The sequence below is a fragment of the Musca autumnalis genome, unplaced genomic scaffold (assembly GCF_047663935.1).
Source record: "Musca autumnalis isolate F117 unplaced genomic scaffold, ASM4766393v1 scaffold_4, whole genome shotgun sequence".
Lineage (NCBI taxonomy): Eukaryota > Metazoa > Arthropoda > Insecta > Diptera > Muscidae > Musca > Musca autumnalis.
The window spans coordinates 247,786,508-247,808,435 of NW_027411977.1; the positions used below are offsets into that span (position 1 = coordinate 247,786,508).

The following is a 21,928-nucleotide window of genomic DNA, read 5'->3' on the forward strand; positions in this document are numbered from 1 at the left end:
TGATTGTTGATGCGGTTACTAGTTGTTGTTGTTGCTGCTGGTATTGGTAGTTGTGGTATTGGTTGATGCTGCCAACACCACCACCGATGATGATGACAATGATGACGATGATGATTGTGTTAATAATATTAAGCTTATTTGAACATTAATGGGTTTTTTATTGTTCTGCTTATTAGAACCATAATTTATGTGGAGCAGCCATTAGAATTGAAAATAATTTGTTATTTATTGTATGAAGAATAAGAGACAATTGAATGGCGTACTTGTTTTTTTTTTTTTTTTTTTTTTTTTGATTATTACATATTTTCCTTATTATTTTATTGCTATTTTATGAACGGCTGTTACGTTTTTACGTGGCGGCTGGGTGTCGTTGTTGTTAACAATATTAACAGCAGCAGCAGCAACCAGCCAACCAACCCACAACAACACAAAACAATGACGACGATGATGATGATGAAGAAGAAGCAGACAAAAATGCCACCTCATTTAATTGGTGTGCTGCCGACTTCTCATTACAAGTGATCAATGTTTTCTGATACAAAACCACAAAGCTTTGGTTTGGCTTGGCTTCGATTGCACAAAGAAGAAATTAAAATAAAAAAACAAAAGACTTAAGAGACAAACTTTGTGGGAATTACTTAATCGCCAAGCAACAACAACGACAGCATAAAATACCACTAACAAAACCCACCACACAAGTATTGCGAGTGTGTGTGAGTGAGCTCAATGCACTTGGTTGTGCCCCTACTTTTGAGCCCCCAATTCACCTCTAGCTCCAGAAGAGAGCCACATAGACCACCACTTTTTACCCCTCACCCGCAAGGCTTGCATTTGATTATAAAAACCCTGCTGACGTGCGCAAGGCGCTCTCTCGTGTTCTGAGGCACGTCGCGTTATGTAGTTTTTTGTGAAACCGAACCAACAAGTGTCTTTTCATAAAGCGAAAAACCCATTAAAACAATTTTTATAACCTTTTCAATTTGAATTTGAATAAAGCCATAAAACAAGACACCGAGCAACCAACAAAACAAACAACCGAACCAAACAACCAACCCATGTCATTTCGGTTAAATTTGCATTTTTCTAACGCAACATAAGACTAGCAAGAAGAACAACAATAAAAACTAGCTGCAACTACCTCCCCGATTCGTAGACAAGTAGCAACAAACCAGGCAAACAACTTCAATTCGTTTCGACGTTTGCCTGGGATTCGCGTGATCGTGGCTCTCCCTCTCTCGCTTACTCTTTCGTTGGGCTAGCATCGAGCATAAAAGCTTTTGGCCCCTATTTTACCCCGGTATATGTGTGTGTTGCAGCGCTGCTGAGTATTTCACCTCACCACTATTGGTGTATTGTGTGCTTTAGTTGGTGTTTTTGCATATACGACTCCGACTTTTTGTAATAAAAGAAGAAGAAAATCGGTTTTAGCTCTTTAACTTTTAAAAGAAGTTCGAGAAATTTTACTGTGCTGCGTTTGAAAGTGTCAGTGTAAATGAAACATTGATACCGATCGGAAGGACAAATTGCAGCTGGTGCGCTTGTGCTGAAGATCATTGTTTCTTTTATATAAGAATAAATTAAAAAAAGAAATATATACAACTATTTTTCGAAACAAAAATTAAATATAAGTTATAGTGCAAATATTGAAAACAATATAGTTCAAGTGTTAGCTTTAAACAAAAAACATACACACAACAAAATGGCAAAACTTTTTGTAGCTTTTGCCGTTTTGGCCGTTGCTGTTACAGCTGGTAAGTAAAGTGTTAAATTTTAAAATTTTTTTATTAATGTAAAAAAAAATAATATAAAAAATAAATATTTAAAAAAATTAAGACATTTTTGAATATTTCCGAATATAACTGTTTGAAAATTATATAATTTTTTAAATCCTAAAATATGCAAACCTGTTTAATTTTTTTCTTTCTGAAAAAATATTTCGTAAGAAATTACAAACTTGTAATTGCATTGCAAGTTTGAAGTTATTTTTTCCACCTAAGCGGTGAGCACACAAATTTTCCGCTAAATTTAATGTTGTGGAAATATTTGGTGTTGGCAATCGTTTTTTTTTTTTTTTTTGGGTAGGAAAAATATTGAAAAAGTGTATAAATTGAATGAGACTTACTTACCTGGTTTAGTTTTGATTGACGTGCTGACTTTTGTCCTAAAATGAAATAAAAATAATTGTTTTATTAAGGGAAAATTTTAGCTGTTATATTTTTGGAAAAATATTAGTTGTGGTATTTGTTCCATGAAAATATTAAAAATAAATACAAATTTATATAACCTCCCTAAATCTATAAAAAATAATAACAAAAAATAAAAATTTGCAATATTTTTAAAAAAAATTTTGTTTATAGGGGAAATTAAAACTTTACAAAGTCTTGAAATAAATAAAAAATGTTTAAATTTAAACAAAAATTTAGATTTCAAATTTTATAAAATAAATGGAAAATTTTTTATTTTTAAGAAATTCTTGAGTTCATAAAATACGAATTCAAATTCAAATATTTCAAATTCAAGAAATTCTTGTGTCTATAAAAAAGTAAATTAAAATATTCCAAAATTTGTCGATTTTTTTTTTAAGAAAAAATATTTTTATTTTTATAAACAAAAATTTCCCTTCCTGGGAATTTTTATTTCGGCTTAAAATTTGAAACTTTGTGAGATTTTTTTTTTGTTTCAAATCAAATACTTTTCTTAACATTTCTTTACACACATTTTATAAAATAAATGGAAAATTTATTGAAAATTTTAAGAAATTCTTGAGTCCATAAAATACAAATTCAAATTCAAATACATATTTCAGATTCAAGAAATTCTTGTGTCTATAAAAAAGTAAATTCAAATATTTCAAAATTTTTCGATTTTTTAAGAAAAAAATATTATTATGATTAAGTATTTCCTTTCATGGGAAATTTTTATTTCGGCAAAAACTTTAAAACAAATATTCATATTTGTGGAAAATTTTTTATTTTCGCTTCAAATCCAATATTTTTCTTAACATTTCTTTACACACATTTTTAAAAGTATAAAAAAATCCACAATAATTAAAATTATTATAATTACTAGAAAATAATATTTCTTGTTATGGGAATTTTTATTTCGGTTTGGAAAAATCTGTATAAAACAATTAACAATTAACAAAAATTTCCCTAAAATTCACCAATAACTTTTATAAACAAAAATTTCCTTTAATGGGAAATTTTTATTTTGATTAAAACTTTTTTTAATTTGGTACTTTGAGAAGATCTTTGTAAAAAAATAAAATTCCCATTACAATAAAAATGTACCTAATAATTACCAAAGGGGAAATTTAATGTTTTTCATTTAGTCTCAGAAAAAAAAAGAAATTTTAAAATATTTGGAAAACTAAAATTATTTATTTAGATTTTTTCAAAATTCTTTCATAAAAAAATTATAAAAATATTGTTTTTATGATTGAATATTGAAAATGCCTTTCTAAAATAAATTTTAGTTTTACAAATAGGCATAAGATGAATGTAGTGGCTGGGCTCAGAAAGTTTTGAAATTTTGTCCACTGGTAGGTCTTGGAATGCTGATTACGCCAACATGTATATCATTCATGGGAAATCCGTATTTCCCGAGATAAAGGCTTCGAAAGTTCCGAAAACCATATGATTTTTGAAAAAAAAAAAAAAATAATTTTGAAAAAAAATATGATCGAGTTAGCCCTGTTTAGCATCTGTCCATAGGAGAAAGACTTAAATCCCGGCCGAAGGCCGGCTATTTTCGACAAAAAATTAATTGTTGAAAACTTTTTGTGAAAAAAGTTTCAAATTCAGCCACTACTTTCAACTTGCTCCGTTTTTCATTTAGTCTCAGAAAAAGATAAGAATTTATAAAATATTTGGAAAACTTAAATTATTTTTTTAGAATTATTTTTCAAAATTCTTTCATAAAAAAATTATAAAAATAATGTTTTTACGATTGAATATTGAAAAATGTCTTTCTAAAATAAATTTTATTTTACAAATATTTAATAAATTCTTTTATTTTTCTGAACCTGAAAAAAGAACTCTGTGATGCAACATTCAAAACAGAAATTTCCCACTTATGAATTACCGGGGAAATTTTTATTTTAATAAGAACTTAATTTATTTAAAAAAAGATACACTTAAATTATAAAGATGTAAAGAAATTTTTAGCCGGAAAATTTCCTATAAAGGGAATTTTTTTTTTTTAAAAATTATTTTAAAAATTTCCCTAAAAATTACTAAAGGGGAAATTTAATATTTTTCATTTAGTCTCAGAAAAAGATAAGAATTTATTAAATATTTGGAAAACTAAAATTATTTATTTAGATTTTTTTTCAAAATTCTTTCAAAAAAAAAAAAAAAATTAATAAAGATATTGTTTTTATGATTTCTAAAAAACATTTTAGTTTTACAAATATTTAATATATTCTTTTGTTTTTCTGAACCTAAATGAAGAACTCTGTGATGCAACATCCAAAACAGAAATTTCCCACTTAAGAATTTTTAGGGAAATTTTTATTTTAATAAGAAATTATTTTTTTTTAAAGATACACTCAAATTATATAGATGTAAAGAAATTTTAGGCCGTAAAATTTCCTTTAATGGGATTTTTTTTTTTGTTTTTAAAAATTATTTGGAATTTTTTTATATTTTTATTGTCAAAATATTTTATAAATTTTTATATTTTCATGAGACATAAAATAAATAAAATTTCCCTTTGGTCCTTTGGGAATTTTTAGGAAAACACTTTCTTATAAAGGAAATTGAATTTTGTTCTAAATTTTGTTAGCCGAAATAAAAATTTTCCATGAAGGGAAATTTGTGTTTATAATAATTTTTGGGTATTTTTATTAAAAATATTTAACAAAATTGTAATTTTTTTCTGAGACATCAATCTGGGAAATTTTAGTGAAATATTTTAAATAAAAATTTTTAATAAAAATTTCATATTTGTGTTTATAATAATTTAAATAATTTAAAAATATTTCACAAAATTGTAAATTTTTTCTGAGACATCAAAAACACATAATTTACCTTTTGGGAAATTTTAGTGAAATATTTTAAATAAAAATTTTTAATAAAAATTTCATATAAAGGGAATTTTTTGTTCGAGATAATTATTAAGGATTTTTTATTTTTGGAAATTTAATAGCCTTTAATATAAATTAAATAATACTTTGGACAAGTGAAATTAAAGTTTTTTTATAAAAATTAAATAAAATAATAGTTAAAAAATAAAAATTTCCCACAAATAGGTAAATTTCTTTGGAATAATTACTAAATTTTTGAAAACCATATCAGAAAAACAAAAAAAAAAAAATAATTCCCCTTTTGGCAAATTTTTGTTTTATTAATTTCACTATTTTTAAAAAAATAATTTCAAAATTTTAATCAAAAATAAGAATTCCCCATAAGAAAAAAAGTTTGCTGGTAATAATGAGGGAATTTTCTTGGGAAATTTGTAGGTTATTGTTTACCACCTATACCCAAATATAACACTCAAATAATGGCATAAGATGAGTTGAGCCGCTCAGCTCCGATTGTGATGAAATTTTTTTTATAGGTAGATCTCACCCTCCTGATATATAATTTCTTTTTGGGAAATCCATACTTCCCGAGATATGGTCCTTTGAAGTTCAAAAATTCCCTTCGCTAAAGCCCAGCTTCTAAGAAAAAAATTTAAAAATTTAAATTAAAAAAAATGATTTTTAAAAAAATTTACAATTTAAAAAAAAAATTTTAGCTGAGCGGCTCAACTCAACTTGCTCCCAAAAATCAATATCGATTTATGGAAATTAGATAATCATCTTAGAGAAACCGGAAAATATTTTCGACTTAACTACATTGAACAAGAACATGGAGATGGAATTTTTCTTTATGTTTCTCCCTTCCTTTCTAAACTCTCCCAAAATCTGAGTAAGATAGTTTACAACATGCCCTATGAAAATATATTACTGGCCATAATGATATTCCAAGTCAGTTTACTGGACACGGGCAATAAACATAAAGTCCACTCAATGCCAAAACACCGAACCGTAAACAACCTTGGTAAACTACCAAAAAAGGACACTTCAATCATAACCAACACGAAATACAACTGGGAAGATCTTAGCCTTACAATGCAACAAGGGAGATAGGCAGGCAGGCAGGCAGGCAATTACTAGCAACCTTAAAATGTGGTTTTCAAAACAACTTTCATTTTTTCGCCAACGCCAAACAAAACAAACTGGCAAATTACAAAAAAGTAACTTCATACCTAAAAGGCTTGAAAGGTGTAGAAAAAATCAAAACAAATAGCCACTCGTGCAAAGAGATAGTTGTATCTCTTCTGTATCTGAAAAAAAATAAATAAAATAATTCACCAAAGTAAATAGATTTGTTTACATAATCAGTTGCATATAAAATAACAACAACAGCTTAAAGTAATTTCAAATGAATTAAATCTACAACAAGACAAAGAAGACAAGTTAGAAAAAAACAAATACCTTTGACATTTTGATACAACACCAACATCTTGCTTCAATATAATCCATGTAAACCATAGCCACCTAGCTAGCTAGCCAGCCATCATCTCAACACTCTTTGAGATGAAAATTACATACATCACACGGCTACAGAGTCATGCATCATTGAAATAGGTTTTTACTTGCTTACTTGATGTTCTTGTTGTTGTTGTTATTCTTCAATGGTAATAAATTGTACATTTGTAGCCGTAGCTTTCAACTATCAGCCACTCAATAATGTCAAATGACCACCACCAATTCAATAGAAATTCCTTAAATAGTTGAAGGTACTTAACAAGCTAAAAAGAGTGCATTACCACGACCCACAAAGAAACGAAAACAAACAACTGTGGCTTGTTTTTGTTATTCTCTTGTGGCTTAAATGGTCAATAGCAATTGTGGAACACATGCCTTTTTCATCAAGTGGGAAACAAATAATAAAATAAAATACATGACTTAAAGCACTTGGCAGAGATGGGAAGGGTTAATGGTTTAATATAAAATCGGACTGAAATTATTGTTCTCGAGCTTTTTAATAAAAAAATGTAATTAAAATGGCCAAAAAATTACTTTGTCAAGAACATAAAGAAATAAATACTTAATGGTCAATGTAAACAAACCTGAGAGAGAAATTAACTCATCAGGCATTTACTGTTCTCACCTTCTCCTAGAGAAATAATTAAAAAATAAACGTTTGTTTTTGAACTCTCAGAGAACAAAATTAAATAATCTGATCAGCTGTTCAAAAGGCCGTCTGTCTATATGATGTTGCCTTGACTCTGGAGTCTATTATCTTATGAGACATTTCCTAGAGAAACAAATTAAAAAGAATTGTTCTTTTAGAACACTCAGTCCATATTTACATTTAGCAATTTCCCTTGCGGCAATTGTCAGTTTGTAGGTGAGAGAGGGTGTTGAGAGGCAAAAGGTTGCCATATGCCTCACCTCTCTCTCCATCAAATTGACAATTGGCGCAAGGAAAATTGCCTAATGTAAATATGGACTCATTTAAAGAGCACACACATTAAACAAATCTAAGCAGCTGTCAGAACCCATGAAACGGCGTCCATATGATATTGCATTGACTTTGGAGTCTAACACGATGTTTACATTAGCTTCGTTCCCGTACTTTTTAATAGTAAAGCTCGTAAAAGAGAGAACTGCAAAAAATTTGTTCTCACACACAAGTTTTTTAAAATAGTTCGGGAACGGAAAAATGGAAAATACGTCAAAAAAACTGGAACAAATGTCAAAGTCGGCGTATCAGCCAATCAGACGCCGGCAACCATGTTACTATTTTTTTACTCGCCTAAATTTGTCGTGTAAAAAGTTTTTAAAGAGAGCGTCATTCAGCGCCATTTTCGTTTAAAGAGAAGTGAACGTTTTACAACTTTTTTGTGTACGGGAACGGTTTTTCGAGTAAAATGTGTAAAAGTCGTAAAAATTGTAAAAACTTTTTAGTTCTGGAACACAGCTATTATAACTATTTGCCATAATAACATCCTTTATGAAGACGGGATTTACTTAATGATTATATGTAAATGTAAAGTAACTGTTATAAAATTATATGAAACTAATAGGAATAAAGCGGCAACAGCTGTCTTAAATGTTTTATGAAGATTTGACATTATGAACAAGATACAATTTAAAGAAACAATTTAAATTTCTTCTTTAGTACTATATAAATCCTGTTTACTCTGTTTTTAGTTAGAGTCTTATCACGCCTTGTGGAATTTTAACACATTTTTTCACACATTTCTCATTGAAACTCCCATCTCTGGTTATAACAAAAAGCACATGGCAGTTAGCCAAAACCAGCCAGTCCAGCTAAGTGTCTGTCCTAAATTTGAATTTAATAATGGAGCTAGAATATAAAATAAAAAAATATATTTATAGCCAGCCATATGCCAAATGCATTTATTGTGTGAATAAGTTAACGTTTATGCAAATTACTCACACAGCACAGAATCGAACTAGAATCGACCATTGAAAACCAGTGAAAAGTATAAAATGTGATTGTTGCCAAGCTAATGGTCTGATTCTATTAGCAAAGCAACATGCATTTAATTGTTTCTGGTATTTTGTTTTCCATTCTTTCTTTCTTCGACAAATGTCAAAGTGTTATGGATTTGTTTTGGGATACCAGACAAAGACAAAAACACAACCTAACAGAGCAATAAATGATTATTTCTTAATTTGATAAATGACTTTTTAATTGAGTTAAAGTGAAGTTTAAAAAAACCAACACCACACATCCACACATGTTGCTTTTTTGTTACAATTTTCTTCTTGGCAAATATGGTCAATTGCAATGAATGCCGTTCGAACAGGAAGTGTAACGTAACGCGTAACTTTAGTTCAAACGCCACAATGTTGTTTATGTTAGTTTTCTATTTTTTTAGCGATTTGGTTTGTTGTGGCTTACAAGACAAGGTAAGGCTGGCTGGCCATGCCTTGCCTTGCCAAGTGACAGCTAGCTGCTGGTATTTGTTTTTAAATGTTTGCAACTAGAAACCTACATTTTTACAATTAAATAACCACAATTAGGAAAAAAGAAACAAAAGACAATAATTACGGGTTGCCTATTTGACCTGTTCCATAAACAAAACAAATTAGCAAAGAATTTAATTTTGTTTGATATTGAGGTTATGTTGAACCTTTTTTGTTGATATTCAAAAATGTCTTATTTTTTTAAACACACCCGAGTGTTATTTTAATTTATTACATTTTAGTAATATTTCGTTTTTATTTTTCTCATTATAGCCTCGGCCACAAGCTATGATCGTGTCAAACGTCAAGCTAGCACTGAAGAACCCAAGAAAGAAGAATCTTTCGAAAAGGAATTGTGTAAAGATAAGGATGCCGGTGAATGGTTCCGTTTGGTAGCTGGTGAAGGTGATAACTGTCGTGATGTTATTCAATGTACCTCATCGGTAAGTCAAGAAAAAATAAAATTTTTTCTAAAATTAAAAAAAAAATCATTAAAAAATAATAAAAAGAAACCAAGTTAAAAAATCACTTTGATTTTTATATATTTTTAAATTGTTCGTATATATTTTTACATTATCCATTTTGAATGCCAATACTAATTTTATGCCATTCCTTGTTTTTAGGGTCTCCAAGCTATTCGTTGCCCAGCTGGTTTGTATTTCGATATTGAAAAGCAAACTTGTGATTGGAAAGAATCCGTTAAGAATTGTAAATCCAAGAACAAGGAACGTCGTGTCAAGCCTTTGCTACACACTGATGAACCTTTGTGTCAAGATGGTTTCTTGGCTTGCGGTGATGGCAACTGTATTGAACGTGGTTTGTTCTGTAACGGTGAAAAGGATTGTAGCGATGGTTCTGATGAAAACACTTGCGGTAAGTCAAACAATGCAATACAAAATACAAAAAAAAAAACACCCACTATCTTTCAAACACACGCAAATTAAGGTCAAAAGTCATTATAAATCAAACAGACACACACGCACACATAAAACTTGCTTGATGTGTAATAATTTCAAGATTTTGGTGTCTGTATTTTCTTGATTTCAACCACAAATGTTCAGCAATGCAATGTGATAAACCGGTATGATTGGTGGTGGCATGGTAAATGAATATGAGACCTAAATTTTTCCAAACAGACACAAAAACAATTTCGCTTTTTTTTGTTTTTGTTTACTTGTATTATAAGAAAAACAAAAGTGAAGGAAAAGTTGTTTTGCATATGCAGGTTACAATTCATTCTATAAAGTAAAACACAAGAAGAAACGAGAAAACAAAAACCAAGACAGCTAGACAGACATTCACAAGTGGGTCTTTTTTAGGCTTATGACTTAACTTTGTTGATTACAACAAAGCCATGAAGTAAGCCTACCTCAAAAAACTGGTAACACCACCACCACATTAAACAGCATCACACACAAACCGAAATCATCTTCACTTTTCCTTTTATTTCATTTTGGTTTCGTTTTTTGTTTTAAGAAGACAAAACAAGTAAACAAAAAAATTAACAATGTCTTTTAGCATAAATATTCATTATGTTGTTGGTATCATCGAAATACCGGCACCAATCCCCAAATAACAACCAAGTTAACCTTGCTCCCAAAACCTTTAAAATACAAATTAGCACATTTTGTGCTACACACAAAGATATACTCATATGTATTTATAACGTGAGAAGACAGACAGATAAAGAAGTTGCATAATATCTGAAATAGTCTGCAAAACAGGCAAGCAGGCAAGGCAGGCAGCCCAGCACGATAATCAATATGCTTTATACAGTAATTATATTTGTTTGCTTGTTTAGTTTTTTTTCTTTGTTTGTTGAGAAAATCATTTAAAAGGAAAGTAAAAACTTAATTTTTTTGAGGAAGAAAATTTAAGTCACGAATTGGTTTTTACATTAAAGAGATGTTGATAGTGAGACTTGAGCATAAAAACTCTTGGGTAGATTTCCCCTTAAAACATAAGGATGTTGGAATAATATCAGTCTCAAAAAGGTCCTTACTGTCTCTCTCCCTCATCACTATTAGACCTTCGGAAGTTAAATTATTATGTAATAAATCTGATGATGGTGCAGCTTTTTTTAGCTTACCACACACCTATAGTACGTTTAGATATTTACGTGGATTTCAAATGTCAAATCAATTGCGTATACGTATCGTAAAAAATATATCGTCTTCTGAAATGCCCTCAAAGTGTTACGTCTTTGGGCCTTTCAGGTGTGGATATATATATTTATTTTTGTAACATTTGGACTAATTGTCCATTTGTTCTTTCTCTCTCTTTTTCTCTGACAATAACCCAATTTTAAAATAAATAGAAGAGCATCAGTCAAAGTTTCACACCATCCCTGTTCTTTGGTATTGTTGAGTTTACGAAGTTTTTCGGCAATTTAACACACACACGACCCGAACGCCAAGAGAGAGCAAATGTTTTGATTTGTTGTTGTTCTGTAGCTTGCATGCATGCAAACTTACTAACACACTGCCATAAATTGCCAATGTTTTTAATACATTCACATTTTTGTTTGCATTATTCTTGGTCGGCAATGTTTTACACACGTGTTCTCAGCGAACGATACTCTCTCCACAATTTAAAAATCAGTGTCTTTTTACTTTTTCAGTAAGATTTACTCAATAACTTCCTAGAAAACCAAATGTCTGATGTCCGACACGTCTGAAAAATTTCGGAAGCAGTCGTTCAGATTTCGTTCCGATTTCTAAACGATTTTTCAGAGAGGAAATAGTTCAGATTTTGTAGCGATTTCGTTCCGATTTCGGAACGAATGTCGGTAAGAAATTTCCTTTCTGAATTTCTCAAGGATTTTCTTTAGATTTCGTTACGAAATCGCACCGAAATCGATCCGATGTCGCTCCGACATTTCGTTCCGAAATTATGTCGACCACTTCATACAACTTTCGTTAAGATATCGTTACGATTTCGGATCAGATATCGGATGGATCGCCCGAATTTTGTTCCGATTTCGTTACGATGTCGGTACGATTGGTTTGCTGGGTTGTTTTCAGAGAGTAAGAAATAATTTGCTCTTTCATACGGAAATAGAGAAAAAGGTTAAAAGACATAATTCAGTAAAATTTTCCAGAATAACAGCTGGTTACCAAAACAAAAACATTGGCGCCAATGTATGAAAGAAAAACAGTGAAAATTTCTACAACTGAATCGCAATGTTTGTAGTATTGTTCCCGCAAAAATCGAATAAACTTTGAACATGTGACCATTTACAGACGATTGCAAAAACAGCTGATCGATCTTGCTTGTTTCTGGGAAATTTTCTTCCAACAACTTTTAGCAAGTTCTCAGAAAACAACTGTCAAAATTGTTCTCTCATTTCGCTCTCTTTTAATGAACTTTTGTGTAAAGCAGCGACGACCACAGAAATACAACCAAAGCGAAGAAATGTATGAACGTATGAGTGAAAAAAGCAACAACCACATTATGTTTTTGTTTGTTTTCATTCATTTACAATGTACGTGAGAGAGAGAAGCAAATGCAAAAACAACTCAGCGGGCGCCCTCACTATACGATCTAAGCAAAGAAGCTCGTCCCTGGTGTAAAGAGACAACATTCAATAACATTTGGTAATAATAGCTTTGTTCCAGAACTAAAAAGTTGTTACAATTTTTACGTACACAAAAAGTTGTAAAATGTTCACTTCTCTTTAAACAAAAATGGCGCGGAATGGCGCTCTCTTTAAAAACATTTTACTCGACAAATTTGAGCGTGTAAAAAATAGTAACATGGTTGGCGGCGTTTGATTGGCTGATACGCCGACTTTGAGATTTGTTCCAGTTTTTTTGACGTATTTTTCATTTTTCCGTTTCAAAAAACTTTGGTGTGAGAAAAATTTTTTACAGTTCTCTCTTTTACGAGTTTTACTATTAAAAAGTACGGGAACGAAGGTTATTATTAAAAATTATCACGTAAAAAGGTACTGCTAATTATGTAAGCTCCTTAAAGTATGCTTCTCATGAAATTAAATAAATTCTTTGTGTGAGTGATACTCAGCCCCGTTAAGATAGAGCGAGGTCAGGCAATTAGGCGCCCGTGTGCGCTCATTTAACGTTGCTCTCTCCACACACACAATTCAACCCTTTGAAAAAGCATGCACTCACACAATGACGCCCCGTAAAGTATGGAATAGAAAAGTATGGTGCCTGACGCTGAGATAGAGGGATTAAATTCCTGATTAATCACTGATAATTTCATGCAATCGTTTGAAACAAGAGGTTGTCCTTATCTCCAACTGGAGAGCTAAGGTGTTCCCTTCCTTTTTGTGACAACAAGCCACATTTAAACTCTGTTCCCGTACTTTTTAATGGTAAAAGTTGCAAAAAAAAAGGGTCGTTTGAGAAGTTCTTAGGAGGAAGGTTTTACTTTTTTAATTACTGATTGAATAGTAGATTCTCCATGGAAGAAGAGAACAATTTTCAGTTAGTTTAAACTACCTTAAATTATTTTTAACTCAACTCTTCAACATTTGTTCGTACCTCATCACTGTGTTAGTGCTTTGCACGACTGTTCAAATCCAATTCACATTTTGGTTTTAGTGAAGCGTACCCAAGAACAATAGCAGAAAAGCCACTACAAAGTGTTGGTGAATGATTAATCCATTTACAAGGTGTTGGGGTTTTGAAAAAAAACTGAATTTTCACGCTTTACATTGTGGCTGATGATAATTTGTTATGGTATTTTTTGTTGCTGTTGGAGTTTTGTGGTGGCTCAAAACATCCATAGACCAATTATTGGTATTGCGAAAAAAATAATAAGCAGCTACGCATCCAAAACAACCAACATAAGGCACTTGGCAATAAAAACCATAAATTATTAAAACAATTGTTAAAACATAAATGCTCAATTAGTTACCAAAAAAACGCAGTTAATAGCAAAACAAATATTTATTTATAGCTTTCAAATAAACAAAATACATAAGTGGTTATTAATGAAAAAATCTAAAACAATAGCTACCAAATTCCGCAATTTTAGAGAAATAAAAGATATAAAAAAACAATAAATCTATAAAAAATTATATATAATAATTTAAAGCTAGTAATTAAATTAAAGTAGTTATTTTATAATTTTCAAACTTCCCTTTCAAAATTATAGATTTGCCAAAAATCATAAATGCACGGTTTTCTAGTGATTAATAGTTTAGTAAACTATAGTCATAACAAAAAATATATAAAATCTATAAAAACGAAAATAAATTTAAAAATATAAAGCTAGTTATTAAATTAAAGCAGTTATTTTTCAAATTTTCAAACTTCCTTTTCAAAACCAGAGATTTCTCAAAAAACCATAAATTCATGATTTTCTAGTGATTAATTGTTTTGTAAACTATAGTCGAAGGAATGTCAAACAACATCTTTACAGCGTTTTAAAAAATGTTAATAAATAAAAAAATAGAGTTTTTGTTGGCTTCATTTTGTGATTAATTATCATGCAATAACTTCACCTTTGTGAAGTGTGAATGTTAATTTGTACAAATGATGTCATTTACGGTGCGCGGTAACATTTTGGATAAAATCATTAAATTCAATTGAAGTTCAGTCTTTTTTTATGGGATTTGTTATAAAACATTATTTTGGGGTTTATTTCTTTGACAATTAAATAATCCAATCCCCTATGACATAACACATTTTTTTTTGTTTTGTCAAAAGCGTGCAATGAAATTTAAAATTTCAAAATAATCTTCATCAAAGACCTGTCTACAATTGCAAAGAAACCATTAAAATGTTTCATGAAAAGTAAAATTCATGTGTCATAGCCAATTTATATAAAAAAAGCGAGACTTGCGCCGTTTTAATGACAATTGTTTCTTTTATACATTTCTGTTGTTGGGTTATTTCAAAAGATGGTGTTATGCTAAAGATAACAGAGCGTGTGCAGAGCATATGTTACCTGTGTGGCATAATAAATTTGAAATTAAACGAAGCGACGGAATTCTTCCTTTGCTGTGACAAACCGCATATTTTGCAAACTTTTGATAAAAAAATCAAAGATTTTTTTGACAACAAAGACAGTTAGGTTATTTTTATTCATTAAAAAAAATCGAAATGAATCATTTAAAACAATTGTTTGTTTTGTTATTTCTGGTGAATTCATAATTAGAGAGATAGTAAAGTGTACCAATGAACATTTTTCTATAGAAAAAGTTCACCAATGAACATTTTTCTATAGAAAAAGTTCACCAATAAACATTTTTCTATAGAAAAAGTTCACCAATGAACATTTTTCTATAGAAAAAGTTCACCAATGAACATTTTTCTATAGAAAAAGTTCACCAATGAACATTTTTCTATAGAAAAAGTTCACCAATGAACATTTTTCTATAGAAAAAGTTCACCAATGAACATTTTTCTATAGAAAAAGTTCAACAATGAATATTTTTCTATGGAAAAAGTTCACCATTGAAGATTTTCTATAGAAAAAGTTCACCATTGAAAATTGTTCCATAGAAAAAGTTCACCATTGAACATTTTTCTATAGAAAAAGTTCACCAATGAACATTTATCTATAGAAAAAGTTCACCAGAAAAAGTTTACCACTGAACATTTTTTTATAGAAAAAGTTCACCAATGAACATTTTTCTATAGAAAAAAATGCACCAATGAAAATTTTCCTATAAAAAAGTTTACCAATGAACATTTTTCACCAATGACAATTTTTTCGGTAGAAAAAGGAACATTTTTCTATAGGAAAAGTTCACCAATGAACATTTTTCTATAGAAAAAGTTCACCAATGAACATTTTTCTATAGAAAAAGTTCACCAATGAACATTTTTCTGTAGCAAAAGTTCACCAATGAACATTTTTCTATAGAAAAAGTTCACCAATGAACATTTTTCTATAGAAAAAGTTCACCAATGAACTTTTTTATAGAAAAAGTTCACCAATGAACATTGTTCTATAGAAAAAATTCACCAATGAACATTTTTCTATAGAAAAAATTCACCAATGAACATTTTTCTATAGAAAAAGTTCACCAATGAACATTTTGCTATAGAAAAAGTTCACCAATGAAAATTTCTCTATAGAAAAAGTTCACCAATGAACATTTTTCTATAGAAAAAGTTCACCAATGAACATTTTTCTATAGAAAAAGTTCACCAATGAACATTTTTCTATAGAAAAAGTTCACCAATGAACATTTTTCTATAGAAAAAGTTCACCAATGAACATTTTTCTATAGAAAAAGTTCACCAATGAACATTTTTCTATAGAAAAAGTTCACCAATGAACATTTTTCTATAGAAAAAGTTCACCAATGAACTTTTTTATAGAAAAAGTTCACCAATGAACATTTTTCTATAGAAAAAATTCACCAATGAACATTTTTCTATAGAAAAAATTCACCAATGAACATTTTTCTATAGAAAAAGTTCACCAATGAACATTTTGCTATAGAAAAAGTTCACCAATGAAAATTTCTCTATAGAAAAAGTTCACCAATGAACATTTTTCTATAGAAAAAGTTCACCAATGAACATTTTTCTATAGAAAAAGTTCACCAATGAACATTTTTCTATAGAAAAAGTTCACCAATGAACATTTTTCTATAGAAAAAGTTCACCAATGAACATTCTGCTATAGAAAAATTTCACCAATGAACATTTTTTATAGAAAAAGTTCACCAATGAACATTTTTCTTTAGTAAAAATTCACCAATGAACATTTTACTATAGAAAAAGTTCTCCAAGGAACATATTTCTATAGAAAAAGTTCACCAATGAACATTTTTCTATAGAAAAAGTTCACCAGTTAACACTTTTCTATAGAAAAAGTTCACCAATTAGCATTTTTCTATAGAAAAAGTTCACCAATGAAAATTGTTCTATAGAAAAAGTTCAACATTTATGGACAAAAATAAAGTTCTGGCTATGTCCTACCGATGGCAACATTGTTGTCAACTTTTATCAGTACTTTTCATTCATATTTTTTTATTTTTTTTTAATTTTTTTTTTTTTGTATAAAAATTGAATTACAGAATTCCACTACACATCTGCCTACAATAATTCTTCACATCAAATGTTCCCACATTTTTTCCTATTCAGCTTAAAAAGACCCCTCATTGAACAAAACATAAACGATTTTCACTTTTATAAATTGAATATTTTAGGTTACTGCCAGCAATTACCAATTTTAAAATAGCATGTCTTCCAAAATAAAGTTTCCAAACAAACAATTACCATTATGCAATCAGTTTTTATTGCCTAAAATGGCCAAATCCTCCCACTATTGAAAGTATTTTTTCGTGATTTAAATCACAAAGCAACGAGATTTCAATAACAAAAACAAATGGAGTAGCCCAAAATAGCAACACTTGCAAATGAATCACTATTAAAATTTCAAAGCACGCAAATTACAATACCAACAAACCAACAATACCTGCACACAAGTCGTCATACATACACATATGTTCACGATATACATACATAGGAAATTTACAATTGTTTGTAAATCAGCTACGTTTTTTTTCATTTTTGCAGAGCTAACGAACAAAAGAAACTTGAACTTTCGCAAAATAACAATAACAATCCGAACAAAAGAAACCTGTTGAACATACAAAATTAGAGTGATTGGCGAAAAAACGATGCTAGTCGAAACAATACACGCACTCAATAATAATTCAAAGTAAAAGTGCAATGTTTGCAATTACATTTACATTGCATGTGTAAATATTTATCTTTAACAAAAACAAGTAACAAATCACAAATCAAAAAGAAAGGATTTCCACTTGACCTGAATGCCGCCGCCGCCGCCAGCCACTCTAAAAATGTCCAACACCCTTGGCAAGTTAATTAACTAACCGTTGTTTTGACTAACGGCACTTGCATAGCAAAGGAAATAACACATGCCTAAACTAACTGTCACGGTTTTGGCGGCCAAGACATGTTAGGAATTCCTAATTGATAGAAATCAAAATATTTATTATACGCACCCAGAGTATGTGTGAGTGAGAGAACAGGCATAAGAGAGGAAGAGTGGGGGGAGTATGTTAGTCTATCATCACCTGCCTAGTTTATTTGACGTCATTATTAATTGTTTGAAAAAAATCTAATGTGGGCCACACCAATACCCATCAATTGAGAGCCCAAATCCCCAGCAGAGAGTTTATTACTCACTTACTCACGTACTCACCATATAATGCAAATTGCATTGTAATTATCGGTGGAAATTGTTTGGGTGTATCCAAACAATGGCTTTGTGGGCTGGTTGCCATTACCCTCTGCTTAGATGTGAGGATGCACTTTTGTGTGTGCGTGTGTGTAAAGGTGTTGTTTGTTCCCCAATCACGAACAAACACTGACGATGATGATGACATGAAGCAACAGAAAAAACATAATAAAAAAACACAAAAGTTCATTGGCATTTAGCTGGAAAATGAGCTGTTGTTTTTAACACATTACCACCAATGCTATTGCGGCGGCGCAACGTTATAACGGTACAAATTCCAAAAACAAATAAAAACATTATCCGCTCATTTGTCCATTCACCAAAAAAATAACTGAAAAAAAAAAACAAAACTTGCACCAATGCTGGTGGTCATTCATGGCATGGTGGTGCTGCTTCGTTGTTTATTTTTCCTCTCCCATAAAAAATGCAAATAAACTTATTAGCCAAAAGTTTAATGAACTTCTTCGTCTGCAGCGCATCGTCTTTGGTTTTATCATTTCATTCATTATAAATCTTTATTACCCACAAAAAAGAGGCCAAGTAATAAACATTTTCTTTTTCGTTGTTTTATTTTTCTTACAGACATTGAAAACGATCCCAATCGCGCTCCTCCCTGTGACCCCACTGTCTGTGTCTTGCCCGATTGTTTCTGTTCCGAAGATGGTACTGCCATTCCCGGTGATTTGCCAGCCAAGGATGTTCCCATGATGATCACCATTACCTTCGATGATGCCATCAACAACAACAACATTGAATTGTACAAGGAAATCTTCAAGGGTCGCAAGAATCCCAACGGTTGTGACATCAAGGCCACCTACTTCGTTTCCCACAAATATACCAACTACTCTGCTGTCCAAGAAACCGCACGCAAGGGTCATGAAATCGCTGTCCACTCCATTACGTAAGTAGAATTTGAAAAATAAAAATAAAAATTAAAGAAATTCTTGAAGGGACTTGGGTCATAATTGCCATATGTACAGTCGAACTTCTGTATAAGGTGGCTACTGGGGACGAAGAATTACTACGTTATAGAGAAAATTCGTTATATGGAGACTGTTTTGTGTGAGAATTCATAGTTTTGTTTTATAAAACGTTTCGTTATAGAGAATTATTCTTTATAGAGACGTTCGTTATAAAGAAGTTCGGCTGTATATCATAGGTAATAAACATATTAAATAATTTAGGCTTTTTCCATATTTTATATGAAGCGCCACCAAAACAATTGGGTGCTTTCTTCATCTAAGAATAGAACTCACAGTATGCCCACAAAACTGTACATACTCCCGCCCTTAAAGGATGCTAATCTTTTAACAGTTAGGGCAGGTCAGTCTTGGAACATTTTCTTGCATGACTACAAATCCAGCTGACTCTATTTACAGAAAATAGCTTAAATACAGAAGTGAACATCCTCCCGGCCTTAAAGGATACTAATCTTTCAACAGTTAGGGCCGACCAATCATTGAACACTTTCTTGCTTGACTTTAAATCTGTCTGACAATATTTACAGAAAATAGTTAAAATACAAAACTGAACAGTATGTGATTCTCCTTTTAACCCAAAGACAACTTTATGTGGCTCTAATTAATAATTAATTTTGGTCCCACTGCAAAATTTGAAATTGACCCAACCCCTGTTTTAAATAACGACCAAAAAGTCATTTAATTTTATGGGCAAACTTTATATTTTTTTATTGACCTCATTTTAATTTCCATTCCTTTTTCTTTTCCTCTTTCTTCCTTCCTTCGCCGCTTTAGCCACAACGATGAAGAACGTTTCTGGTCCAACGCCACCGTTGATGACTGGGCCAAGGAAATGGCTGGTATGCGTATCATTGTCGAGAAATTCTCCAACATTACCGATAACTCTGTCGTTGGTGTCCGTGCTCCTTACTTGCGTGTCGGTGGCAACAATCAATTCACCATGATGGAAGAACAAGCTTTCTTGTACGATTCCACCATCACCGCTCCCTTGTCCAATCCTCCATTGTGGCCATACACCATGTACTTCCGTATGCCCCATCGTTGCCACGGTAACTTGCAAAACTGCCCCACCCGTTCTCATGCTGTCTGGGAAATGGTCATGAACGAATTGGATCGTCGTGAAGACCCTGCCAACGATGAATACTTGCCCGGTTGTGCTATGGTTGATTCCTGCTCCAACATCTTGACCGGTGATCAATTCTACAACTTCTTGAACCATAACTTCGATCGCCATTACGATCAAAATCGTGCTCCTCTTGGTCTGTACTTCCACGCTGCCTGGTTGAAGAACAATCCCGAATTCTTGGATGCCTTCTTGTACTGGATCGATGAAATCTTGGCCAATCACAATGATGTCTACTTTGTTACCATGACCCAGGTCATCCAATGGATGCAGAACCCACGCACCATCAGTGAAGTCAAGAACTTCGAACCCTGGAGGGAGAAGTGCAGCGTTGAAGGCAAACCAGCCTGTTGGGTACCCAATGCCTGCAAGTTGACTTCCAAGGAAATTCCCGGAGAAACTGTTAACTTGCAAACCTGCGTAAGATGTCCCAACAACTACCCATGGGTCAATGATCCAACCGGTGATGGTTTCTTCTAAGTCAACTATAACTTAAATGCATTCAGCCAAGCCCCCCTACTATAACTACTAAGCACATAAGGCATTTTCTCTAACTTAAAAACAAAAATCCTTCCCAAGAAAATGTTTTATCCCCCACCTCCCTGCCCCATTCCTAGCCCTTGTCTTCCTTCCTCGAACAAAACAACACATGCACACGTCTTTTCCTCAACAAAACAAACAAAAAATGAGAACATTTCTCCCAAAACAATGACATTTGAATTTTGTAAATAATTTCCAAACTTTTCAAACTCTCTTTTTAAACATTATTTTTTTAAATTTTTTAGTTTGTTTTTTTATTATTATTTTTTTTAATTTTGTTACAACAACAGTAATATATACATAATTTTTTTTATTTCTCAATTTGCAAAGACTTTTTAGTTCGACTTTTCAGCATTTCCGTTTCCCCAACACAAATGGAGAATCGAGCAAATGTTTAAAAGTCAATGCTGTGTTAATTTTATTAAAAACAAAAAAAGAAAAAATGAACAAAAACATGATGAAGAGAAGTGAACAAATTTTGTATATCAAAATGAGTAGTAGAAGAAGAAGAAAAAAATAAAATTTAAAGAAGAAAACCACAACGAGATCGTAACGGTTTTTCTTCGTTTATTAATTTTTTTGTAGAATATTATGTTATTTGTAACGTACTATATTTAAAATATTTTTATATTACATACATTCCCATGTTGGCATTTGTATTGTACAATTTACAAAGTTACGAGTGGGTGTGCGCAGGCCGAACATCTGCCCAAGTACACACACACAGACTCACGTTAAACGATAAAATAAAGTAGACACACGATATAAATTGTAAACATTACAACAAAACAACATACAACAATAAATAAAAAACAATAAAAATTGAAAAAAAAAATAGTGAGGTGTTATTATTTTGGGGATGATGTGAGAATGAGCAGAAGTTATAAGGGGGTTAAAGTCAATGACATACAGGATCAGGATTTGCTAAGGCAGAGATATACCTGTGTGAATTGAAACGTCCATCTATGAACAGATAGAACACCGGCTACACAATCAAAATCCTTTTCTCAAAAATTTAGTATCTAGGGGGTTTTTAGAATTTCGTGTCCTTTTTTAGTGATATGCGTTTACGGAAAAAAAGGTGTTGCGAAGGAAGCATGGAGT

General features: G+C 31.2%; 1 protein-coding gene and 1 long non-coding RNA gene across 2 annotated transcripts; one reads left to right on the forward strand and one right to left on the reverse strand.

Moving 5' to 3' along the window:
- Window positions 1–565: 565 nt before the first annotated feature.
- Window positions 566–21,659, forward strand: serp (chitin deacetylase-like protein serp). Its single transcript, XM_073980923.1, has 5 exons — window positions 566–1,751; window positions 9,263–9,432; window positions 9,613–9,862; window positions 18,764–19,082; window positions 19,936–21,659. Exons 1-5 carry the CDS (start codon window positions 1,700–1,702, stop codon window positions 20,762–20,764), a joined length of 1,620 nt encoding a protein of 539 aa, XP_073837024.1. The 5' UTR covers window positions 566–1,699; the 3' UTR covers window positions 20,765–21,659.
- LOC141401091 (uncharacterized) lies at window positions 13,697–19,113 on the reverse strand. Its single transcript, XR_012412271.1, has 3 exons — window positions 16,928–19,113; window positions 15,722–16,588; window positions 13,697–15,333 (listed from the first exon to the last, which is right to left on the reverse strand). It is a non-coding gene; the product is annotated as an uncharacterized lncRNA (long non-coding RNA).
- Window positions 21,660–21,928: the final 269 nt, after the last annotated feature.